This window comes from Aulonocara stuartgranti (genome assembly GCF_965226115.1).
Source record: "Aulonocara stuartgranti genome assembly, chromosome: 4".
Classification (NCBI taxonomy): domain Eukaryota; kingdom Metazoa; phylum Chordata; class Actinopteri; order Cichliformes; family Cichlidae; genus Aulonocara; species Aulonocara stuartgranti.
Window position 1 is genome coordinate 21,927,530 of NC_138942.1, and position 11,908 is coordinate 21,939,437.

The following is an 11,908-nucleotide window of genomic DNA, read 5'->3' on the forward strand; positions in this document are numbered from 1 at the left end:
ATATTATGATTTTTATCTATGCATTTATTTTTTCATTTACATAAAGGGAGCTTGTGAGAAATTCAATATCATTCCAGGTTATTCTCCTGGAAAGTCTGCATGAGCGACTCTAGAGGTAAAACAAGTTAAGAGTGCACCTTTATCTTATTTTACCATGCTGACATTACACTGTATCTGCGCTCACACATTATGTGCATGACATATCCGGCTCCCTTGCTTGGGATTTGTTTCTGATCTCATCGTATTTTCATTAAACACCACCTACAAAGGTGAGGCGGGCAGAGGGAGAGAAGGGGAAGAGAAGGAGGGAGGCAGGGAAGGGAGAGTGTATAAAGAGAGAGTACAGAGGCTCCTCCTCATTCGCTGCTGCGTGTGTTTCTTGTGTGATTTTTTTTTTCCTAGCCCGTTCTTCACTCACACTCTCGCTCAGCAGAGATTCAGAGGTCGGGAGCAGAGATTCTCACAGGGACAAGGGGTGGAAAACAGGAAACTGCTTTTCCCTTCTGCCACCACATAGGAGACACAAACAAGAGGAAAAGACATCAACAACAACAACAACAACAAAAAGGTACAAATTGTGTTTATTTGCCTGAGGGGGAGGGGTGCTCTCATCAGCCCTGCCTTCTGCATGTGCTCAGCTCACTACACACTGTGTTTCCAGATGGAGAGGACGCAGGGAGACGGAGAGGTGGACCACCTGGAGCGGCCAAGCCCGCTGACTGACAAGGAGAGGGTGATGATCCAGGCCTCCTGGGGAAAAGTCTACCAGAACTGTGATGATGTCGGGGTGGCCATACTAGTCAGGTATTTCCTTTTCTATGTATGTTTGAGGAAATATCTAATTCACACCAAAATAATAAAAAGAGTACTGTGAAAAATGTTATCTATAATTAACAGGAATGTTATATTTGAACTATTTTAACATCCTTTTTTATGGCTATGCATCTATTTACTCACATGCTGAGTAAATATAGCACAAACAGTGTAATATCACCTATTTTGAGACTTTGGTATGAAAGTTCTTTCCATCTTTATTATATAGTTCACCACACGTAAGTTAAGGTTTGCCTTTTACCCCCTTTTACCGTCAGCGCACCAGCAGGAGCCAATAAAAAAACAGCTGATGCTTGTTTGTTCCCCTGTGCAGAGACTTTTTTTTTTTTAAAAACTTGCTTCCTCAAAATCCAGGATACGCTCAACTTCAATGAGCTTGCTGACTTTTACAGGTTTTACAGTCATCTCTTTAGATGTGACGCTCTCTTAATCCTGTTTGTTAAGTTGTTAGGGCAGAGGTCAAACATTTAAACCCCATCTGTGCCCATGAAAGGGGCACACTCCCTCTCAGAAGAGGTTCTGATTGAATGCCTGTATAGAGGGCTTGGCAACCTATGGCAGCATGACTCCATCACCAGCTGTAAGACATTTAAAATCCTCCTCTTTTCTCTATTACAGTGGATGCATACACAGCAGGTATTCAGTCTTTCATATATTTACTACATCATATTTTATTGATTTGCTGGTTGATTCCTGCACTTACCACACTTTCATTTTTTCACATTGAAAGTTAAGCAAAGCAAATGTTGCAAAAATCATCCATGTGCAGGGATTTCGCAGAAGTGTGACGGCTTTGAATGGAATTCTTGTGTGACGAGATTCGATGCACGACAGAGCATGCCTTTATAATCCGTTCTGACTGCAGGAGGTGAAAGTTGAGAGGGAGTGTAATACTGTATTTATACAATCACCATTAGTAATGTAGTTTTCACAGATTGTTGAAAAGATGGAATTTAGCTGCTGCGCTTTCCTACAGAAACAGAAAATAGTATAAAAAAGTATTTAAAATATGTCCTTTCATATTGTCTTGCTTATATTCCATCACTAATTTCCTGCGACCTTCGGGAATTTGATTAATAAAGTCCGATTGATATCCGTGTCCTGGCAAAAGTCTCCTTCAGCCAGCGAGAAAAGATCCTGCCACCGTGTCCAACTTCAAGCCTAACGCTGCAAATCCTTCAAACTCGTCGGCTTTATGGTCGTCAGATAGGATCTAAAGTAGCAAATCTCAGCGCTCTGTCTCTGAAATGAAAAACTTTCTATCACTTCAGCTCTTCATTTAGTCTCGAAATAAGATAAGGAAGGATTAAGAACCAATGACCATATGAAAAACTAATGAGGCTATTTATATGCAACCACAGGTCACATGCAATTACAAAGACAGAAAGATTAAACAGCACGGTTCATTATTTTGCTCCGGCACTTGCAGAAGCCCATACACCCAGGATTGAAAAATGAATGCACCGCCTCCCAACCTCCTTCCCTCAGACGTTTAAGTTCACGAGTAAAACTTAAATATCGAGCCATATGTTGCAGATCTGACAGTGTAAATCCGCACTTCCTTTTTCTGTTAGTTGCTCTACAGACAGGGAGGAGATGGGATATCTTGATCCGATAGCCAAAAACCAGATGCTTTGGCCCTCTTCCCAGACTGTGGGAGGGGGTAAGTTTTTAGGTTCCTCATTGTTAATTCACTCTGATACTTCTGAGTGTCAAAGAAAACATCTTTAAAAGGACTATTTGCTGTCTTCAGAAAGAACGCAGCGATATTAAATTCTCGACCCGGAGCTTAAACTGAGATGAGAAACTGAGTATTCCAACATAAGTATAACTTCGTATCTGTCTTTGCTGGAATTATAATTTCAGTGTCACTCAGAAAGAAAAGGAAGTATCAGGTGTGATCATAGCAACCTTAGTAAGCATGGAATACCCACACCCTCATCTGTAATAAGCATGTTACTTTTTTTTGGAAAGTATGCAGGATCATGTTTTTTTAAGTCCTGACAGGAACCAGAGCAGAACTAGAAACATCAGCCAACAGGTTCCCAAACGAGGAGCGGCGAGGGTGGGTGGCTTGAAAACAATGTGTATGAGGAGACAGGTTTCATGTTCCTGATATTAATTTTGTCATTCCATCCCAAGGAATGGGTAAAATAACAAATATTGACATTGATAACAGGACTGGAACTGTTTTTCTTTAAAAACAATAGAGTTATTCATCACACTGGGTTTTCAGGTACGAAATAGGGATACGCATATGTATACTACCTTATAAGTTGAATGGCAAAGGGCCTTAAACTGCAAATACAATAAGAAGTCTCCATCCATTCATTTATCAAAGCAAAAACAGTTATGAAACAGAGAAGCTCCCAGAATATCAGAGTTAGTGCACGCTTTGGGATTCTTTATCTGATGCTACAAGATTTACTTTCCTTCTCCAGTGTGACATATTAATTGGTTTGGAAAGCAAAGGAAGCTATAACTTCATTTATGATGATAACTATTTCATATTTAGTCATTTAGTCAGTATTCCTCATTTTTATTTCATAAACCTAACCACAGCTGTTGTTTAGTACAACAGAACTTGTGAAATCACTGTGTAAAGTATCTATTTATTCAGCTCTTTGCCATGATCACAGCTCTGCAGCTGGACTCTTCCCTTTAGGTTGTAAATCCTTTGCAAATATATGGAAACCACACTGCACAGTATCAGTTTAATGCAGTTATTTTACACTAAAAGTATGCAGCACCCTTATACATGCGCTAGTGTTTACTCGTGTTATCTTGCCAACTTGACAAGGGAACGTGGGTTTATAGGATGAGGCTGCAGGCAGAAGGAAGATGAGAATAGTACAGCAGTTACACGTATGTATATATATCGTATTTTTCATTTAGCACTCCTCCTTTGCAGATTCTTTGTCAACTTCCCCTCCTCCAAGCAGTTTTTCAACCAGTTCAAGCACATTGAGGACGCGGAGGAGCTGGAGAAGAGCGCCCAGCTCAGGAAGCATGCTCGGAGAGTTATGAATGCAATCAATACACTGGTGGAAAACCTTGACAACTCAGATAAGGTGGCGTCGGTGCTGAAGCTAGTGGCCAAGGCCCATGCACTCCAACACAAGGTGGAGCCTGTGTACTTCAAGGTAAAGAAAACAGTGCGTGAACAGCTGTGCAGAAAGCACGCTCCAAGACATTAGTAGAAAAAAAAACTGTCTTTCATTCTGCACCATGTGCTTCTGTAGAGTCACGTATTTACAGTCAGTCAGTTTAATAGGTTAGCATAAAATGATCAGTAAATCATTTTGCATTCACAGGAAATGATACAATGTGAGACAAATGTGATAAATGTCAAGCATACGACGCATGTCATCACCCCCAACCAGTCATGATGGCCGCCCCTCCCTGAGTCTGGTTCTGGTAGAGATTTCTTCCTGTTAAAAGGGAATTTTTCCTTCCCACTGTTGCCAAGTTCTTGCTCAGAAGGGATTGGTTGATTGTTGGGGTTGTCTCTGTATCATTGGGTTTTTACCTTACAGTGTAAACCACTTTATATTATGTTCGTCATTAAACTCCTCTTTCCTGCCATAATTTTGTGACTTGGTTTTGCTCCCTCTCCTTTGATTCTTTTATGTTTTTTCTCTAGCATGTAGTTTTAAGCAGATACATAATGCACAGTCAATTGTTGTGAGCTCGTGAACAGAAACCAGCTGCACACCGTTTAATATGATGCACCACGCAGCTGTTTGGACCAGGAAACCAGATTAATTAGCTGAGAGCGCCAGAGACTGCTAGCAACCCTTCCCATCTGAGATTCCTTTGATTCAGTATTGAAACATAGAGTTATATGAAAAAACTGACACTAAATAAGAAGATAAGAGACAGCTAGTGTATTTGCAAATTTGATGAACAGTTCCATACATCAGACCAAAGATAACAAGCACAACTCAATCCCTTGCAGTCTGTATATTGTACATATTATGCTTTCGTTGCTTCAACTGTACAAAAACCCGAGACTGGGGGTCAACATTTTCAGGGAAAAACAAGTCAAAGCGCTCCATCAATGTCCTGAGCACATTTGTTTGTGTCTTACTCAGATTCTGAGCGGTGTAATCCTAGAAGTCCTGGGAGAAGAATTTCCAGAGGTCATCACACCTGAGGTGGGCGCAGCATGGACAAACCTCTTGGCCACGGTTTACTGCAGTATCTCTGCCATCTACAAGGAACTGGGCTGGGAAAAGCTCTCAACCTCGACTGGTTGAACGTTTTAAACTTGGACTACCCATATGGAAAAGAAGTAGTAAAATTTTCTTAGAAATATACACGCTCTCTAATAGTAAAAGTTAGTTTTATATACATACATATCGTAATACTATGATTTACTCATGATTGTGTCCATTTTCTGTTTTTCTGGTGTCGTAGTTTGAATTTTTTTTTATGTTGCATGAGAAAAATGTGAAATGGCCACTTTCATATGTAAATTGATGGTATAAAATATAAGCCTTGAGAATTACACATATAAAACAAACATTTACTCGTTTTTTGTTTGGGTTTTTTTTAATTTTCTATTTCTTTTCCACATAGGCAGGCATGCGGGGAAACCTTCTGATTTCCAGGCTTCATAGGACATTAATCAGTTGACTCTAATGTGAGATACAGCTTGATGTAATCTAAGATCATCATGGGACGTCCACTCTTACGTGTGGTTAGTAAAGTGGGTTTCTAGTGTGTATAAGAGAGGGAGAGACAGAAAGAAAGAGAGGGAGAGAGGGAAGAATAAAAAAAATCAGCTCACCTTCTTACATTTGTACTCTTGTAAAAAGCTAAACCATTAAAAGGAGAGAGAGCAAAGAGGAAGAAAATGCAAACATAGACCCACCAGTGGACTAGAGGTCACATTTGACTTGGATGTGCCTTCTGCTGAATGTGTATATCTCGAAACAGAAATGTAAACAGCATTCTTTCTAAACAGTATGATGTCTTTCAGATGTTTAATCTTATCAGTCTGTATCCACTTGTAGCCACTTTATTAGCTCTTAAGTATACGAGACGTTTTTACATTTTTACATTTAAATGTGGCGATTGTACATTTTTCATCATGGCTCACGTTTGTATCTGTAATTGATTCAATTTTCAAATAAAAAGAAAAGCCTCTGTTTATCTGCTGCTCCAATGTGACCCTCCTGTCACTACACACTCGTGGGCATACCGACAAAATTACACCTTTCTTTTCTATTCCTTGCCCCACTGCTCCCTTATTCTGTGCTTGAGTCAGCAGTGCTAAGTATAAGTGGCTTAGCTGCCGACAGTCCGTATTTATACCCTCATTTATCCCACTATGTGCTCTCTTTTCATAATATATTGTAGGAACACTGGACTTGGCCTGCGGAGAAGTCATTAGAGGGTCTGGTTTTGGTATATTTAGAAGCAGTCCCATGATATGTTCTAAACATTCGATGTTTCCCAAGTTATGTTTGAGCACAATAATATTGAACTAGATAATCCACTTATAAAACAATGTAAGCTGATTGGTATGTTGATCTTTAGGCTCATGTTGCGAAGCTACCCTGTTGCCCCCGTTACATAATTCTGCCTATCCTCAACTGAAAAAAAGACAATATACTGATGAGATGGATTTAGCATGCTGTGCTAATGACATGGTGGTAAGGGTGGGCTGTTTTTAGAACAGCAACTCACAGCATGCTCTGTTTACCTCGTAGTCCTGCCAGCGAGATCTAACCCCCCCTCCTTGATCCTAGCTAATCCTCCATGGTAATCTCCCCAATCATGTGTGAGCGCCAAGGCAGGAATAGTCAGATTGTTACACCACAAACTCTGCCTTTTACCATTCAAGCCTTTCAATGGCGGAAGACGGTTCAGTGCTCTGAACCACCAGCGTTCCCAAGGCAGGAGATCCTTGGGGTAGAGCCATGTGTACGACTATGATGGTCCTCACCACCATTGCTCTCATCCTACGACAGAGGTTCTCCAACAAAATCAAACCGTGAGTCTAACTTTATAAACCCCCATTTGAATTTTCACATCTAGAAATCTTGTTTTATTTTTGCATTTAACCCCCTCATGTCAGTATTTGCTTTAGCAAATGCCTGAAAGAATAAAGAGGAAATTTACTTTGAGCCATTGGAGAAACACATTAAATAGCTCATTAAATAATTGACACAAAAACTATACTTTTAGCACATAAAAGCCATATCTGTTTCATATGAGGGGAACAGCGTGAGAGACTGGTTTTCATTGATTCGAAATCAGCCATGTGATTATTTTAGGGCTTGCTTCGAGCAACAGCGTGGTGGATTAAGTGGCTGGCTATGTAACGACAGTGTATTCCAGCTTTTTTTAATGGAGACATGAATGGAGGAGGAAAAAAATATCAGTGCTCTTGAGTTTATGGCTACTAATTGACTTTAAGTGCAATCATCTCAGGCCCCTGGCCCTGCTTACCCACTCACACTGCAATAGCAAACAACGCCAACGGCTACAGCACCATGGAGCATGGCAGCATCTAGCTCACTATTAAGACTGAAAAAAGCAAACAGAAATAAATGAAACAGGAAAAACTGTGCGCACATTTTCCATAATCCAGATCTCAAGATTTTATCATGATAAAAGTGTACATTGTGCTCTTGTTATGTATCACCTCCCACAGGCAGAGAGAGGAGTTTGAGGAAGACGTGCCATACATGAAGAGCAACGGAGCAACAGAAACAGAGAAATGACTGGGTAAGAAAACGCAAACAAATGACCTGAAGGGAAGCATACTGAGAAAATGCAACACCTTTTCTTCAAATTCGAGAACATGCGAGCGACAGATTAAAAAGCGGCAGACAACAAGATCCGATGGCTTCTTTAGTGCTTAGCGCTGGCCAGGTTCCAAAGTTTTAGGATTTACAATTCCCGTAATTCAACTTACAGCCCAGGTTGTTAAATGCTGTTGAAACTGTCAAACATGCATGTCATCCTTCTACTGGCCTGACATGAGATAACGTCCACTGGGTGTTGTTATTGCAGCCTTGAAAAATGTTCTCTGTTTATAGGTTGTTAAATCGCAGCAAACCTCCAGTGCTCATTAAAACACTGTTTTTAATGAGGAATCATTCAAAAACGATCAGGATTTTCAAGGAAGTTTTCAAAATCCTGATCTTTTTTGAATGTGCTTGTGATGAAGATTACGCAACATGTTTTGTTCTAGGATTTGACAGTGTTTATACAGTCAGTTTTTAAGAATCCAAATCACACTACAGAACTCAACATATGATATGTACAAAACATTTTTGTTGTAAATCGAAAAGAAAACTCAATTCATTAAATAAAAACATTACAACATAAGACCAACACACCAAAATTGAGAATCACGACGGGTGACGGAAAGACAGGCTGACAATTATGAGGAAATGGTGTGTGTGTGTGTGTGTGTGTGTGTGTGTGTGTGTGTGTGTGTGTGTGTGTGTGTGTGTGTGAGAGAGAGAGAGAGAGAGAGAGAGAGGAGAGGTTTACAAAGGGGCTTCAGACAAGTGGAGAAAGTGGAGCAGTGGAGCATGTTGGAGAGGCACAGATGCATAAAGAGCCAAGACGCCTGCCCCACATTTGGCTTTTAAGTACTCACTGCTACACTGCTAACACTAAATGATTCAGAAGCAGAAGAAACAATGCACCATCTCTTTAGAGGGTTATTATAAATACATTGCCTTCCTGGAACCGCAGTGTTAAATGCGAATGTGAAAGATCGCTACATAAAATAGTAAACCTGTGCCCCACTGCAGGATGGAGGTTTCATGTAGGTCACAGGCCACCTTAGGAGAGCGCTTTTATGAGGGCAATTGGATTTAGCTGAGTCAGGATGACTATTCCTTCTAAATCATTATTGGCCAATGCCATTCATGACTTTGCAACTAACAGCATTTCAGCACCAAACTGTGTGTTTGCAGTGTTTACAGTTCCAATTGCATAAGTGGAGGAATTGTTTTCCTCTCCAGTGCAGATGGACAAAGTCTGAAATGTCATTGGCGTTTTTTTCTGAACTTCCAGCCATTACTTAGAATGTCATTAGCCATTGCAAACCGGAATTGTGAGTGGAAAACCTCTTCCCACTTTAGTTTATTTTAATTTAGTTTGCTTATGTGTGTCAGATACACCGTGTAGCATTTGATTGCAGTAAATTATTGCCTATAAATAAACTCTCTTTAAAATTTGCAGTGATGTCACGCGTTTCAAAATCATTATAGGATCATTTCCAACAGGAGTGAACTGAGGCACGCACCCTCGGTTAGCTTTATCACAGGAGATAATGAGAGAAGTCATAACTTACGTGCATTCTGACACATTCCTGAGTCGATCTAGTCTAACGTGTGCTGGATTTGGGCTGTTCAGTCTGTTATGATAGAGGAAGGAAAAACCCCACTGATAAATCAATTCTGCAATAAAAAAGAAGAAAAAAAAGAAAACATTCCAACATTTCTGACATTCCAGACGCGATATTTTAAACATAGATTGAAAGATCTGCCAGATCCTCTGTCATCTCTAGAACACCTGCAAACGCTGTGCTGTAGTGATGAAACTGAAGGAGGTTTCGTAACTTTTGTAAACCTTCGAAAGATGCACGAAGAACAGAGATGCCTGCCTCACATTTGGCTTTTGAGGACTCACTGTTACTACGCTAAATGATTCATGGGCAGAACAGCAATCCATCATCTCTTTGGAGGGGTAGTATAAATACATCACCTTCCTGGAACCGCACTGTTAAATGCCGGTGTAGAGGAACTTAATAAAGTAGTTGACCTCCATAATGAACCACAGCATGTTAGCTTCATGAATCATCTTCTGGAGACAGCTGTTTTCCCACATCATTCATGACTTTGCATTTAATATTTACATTTTTTTCCCAATTGCTTGCTCATCCTCCCCTGCAGATGTCATTTGTTAAATCTTAAGTTGAATAAGCCAGAAAACAAGTCTTAATTTATTTTGTGCTTCTTTTTTTCAGTGGCCTCTTGATGTCAACACTTGTTCCACTGATGCTACAGGACAGACTTCATGTAATCTTCTTTGTATTCTCTCAGTGATCTGATTCTAATTCATCTGCATTTGGCAGCTCACAGTAAGGCTCCCACCGGGAGTGAAAAAAATAAAATAAAATAGAGGGCTACAAAAACAATGAGGCTTGTTTTGATCATGCCTCCCCCCTATCTGTCCAACAGATGTTCGTTTTACTGAAGAGGAAACAGCAAATGAGTGAACATGGGTATGTTTCAGCTTGGAAGATGAAACTGGACAAAGGCTGAATTTACAACATTGCTACTACTGCTGTCTGCTTTAGAGTCTAAATGTATCTTTAGCTTGTGAATTTGATCAGATTTCCAGGGTTTAAAGTAACAAAAATGTGCCTCCACACAATAAAATGCCACAATGTTCTTCTCTGATTGTCTGATGTTTTGCTTTGACATATAAAATTATTTTCCATAAGGAAAAACAATAGAACAAAACATTTTCATACCCTCCAACAATATTACATTTTAAATCTCGCGAAATGTATGTTTCATTCACACATGGTGCAAGTAGCTTCTAGACCAGAGAAGTGAATCCAAGGCCATTGCCTTGGAATCCATTGCCTTAAAGCTGCATTCTTTCTAGTGGCCAGCAGGGGGCGACTACAGTGGTTGCAAAAAGACTTCTGGTTATGTTCCTGTGACCACTTGCAGTCAGCTGCCAACTTTAAACTAACTAACAGGAATAAGACGGCAATAAAACAGTTTGTCACTGAATGGGGTCAAGTTAGCAGTTACGTTCAATCTGTTTGTGATCAGCTGTGATAAATCTGTGGAATTACATACACAGAAATTCAATTTAACGATTAACGTTCAGAGTTCAGCAAAATTTTCTTCAATTTGAAACTGAAAATTTACAAATTCCACGAGAAAGTGGGAGGTAGTTACTCCAGGACTGGCAATTTAACTGCAAAATAGCATAGGTGCTCACTATATTTGAGCATAATCAGCTATGTCCAACCAGCTAATAACCACCCACATGACAGATGAGTTGTACTCATTGGAACAGACTGGCACAGACTGATTGCAAGGCAATTATTTGCAAACTTTTACCAATTTGTAATTACAGTCTGTGTGGTTTGGAGCATGATTGCTTGGAGACAGGTCGCCTCTCACCAGGCAACCTGTTCAATCGCCTCCTGATCAAAAGTAGTCACTCAGAGGTTGAAGGTGTTGCATGCTCGAACTACATGCAATCAATTGCTGAATGTGAAAGAATTCAATGTCCTTACCAGGCAACCCCAGTTTTTTTTTTTCCTTTTTCACAAGAAGGTTGGTGTCCTGTTTTTACTCTATTGTTACAGAGCTGTTAGAAGTCCTCAGCTCTCTCACTCGGCCACCGACGTAAACATTTTACTGATAACTTTATGGGTTCAATTAGAAGTTTAAAGTCATGCTGAATAAAACATGAAGTTCACTGTTTTAACATTATTATTAAAATGCTACCAGTTGTAATTGACTTTGTTAGCTGAAGGGCGTACACTGTCCTCGGTTTTATTGTCACTGCCACCCCTCCTTCATGAGCTGCTAAACTTTAGGCTTCATATGGAGTTCACTAACCAGTATGACTACTTACATCTTTTACTGTAAATAGTCTCATCTCACACTATGGTTAACCGTAGATTACATAAAAGATGGACGCCTGTTTGGAGGCCTGAAAACAGCTAACACCACTCAGGGCTAGCTAACTTGGTGAGCAAAGTCCATTGACATGCTAATTTTGGCTATTGGAAAACTAGGCCTAAAACAAAATGTTTTAACGAGAAAAACTGAACAACAAACTCCATTATATTTTAGTGCAACTGAATGCTGATCAAGACCAACCATCCATGCTCCCATGTTTTGCATAACTTCAAGCCTTAGCAGAATTTTAATGGGAACATTAGAGCAAAATTCACATGTCATGAATACAGAACTTAGCTACAGTGGCCCAAATGGTTTTTGCAAAAGGCTGTAAACATATTTATATCGGTGGTAAAACTGAGCATTTTAACATGGTGTATCTGCAGATCGAC

The 11,908-nt window shown here is 40.0% G+C and overlaps 1 protein-coding gene and 1 long non-coding RNA gene across 2 annotated transcripts; both read left to right on the plus strand.

Moving 5' to 3' along the window:
- Positions 1-352: 352 nt before the first annotated feature.
- On the plus strand, positions 353-5,989 carry LOC309704461 (cytoglobin-1-like). The gene is made up of 4 exons (XM_082529619.1): positions 353-568; positions 662-804; positions 3,746-3,977; positions 4,929-5,989. The coding sequence occupies exons 2-4, from the start codon at positions 662-664 to the stop codon at positions 5,091-5,093; spliced, it is 540 nt and encodes a 179-aa protein (XP_082385745.1). The 5' UTR covers positions 353-568; the 3' UTR covers positions 5,094-5,989.
- A 647-nt stretch (positions 5,990-6,636) lies between these two features.
- Positions 6,637-10,263, plus strand: LOC309704462. Its single transcript, XR_014276265.1, has 4 exons — positions 6,637-6,835; positions 7,499-7,572; positions 9,833-9,884; positions 10,047-10,263. It is a non-coding gene; the product is annotated as an uncharacterized lncRNA (long non-coding RNA).
- Positions 10,264-11,908: the final 1,645 nt, after the last annotated feature.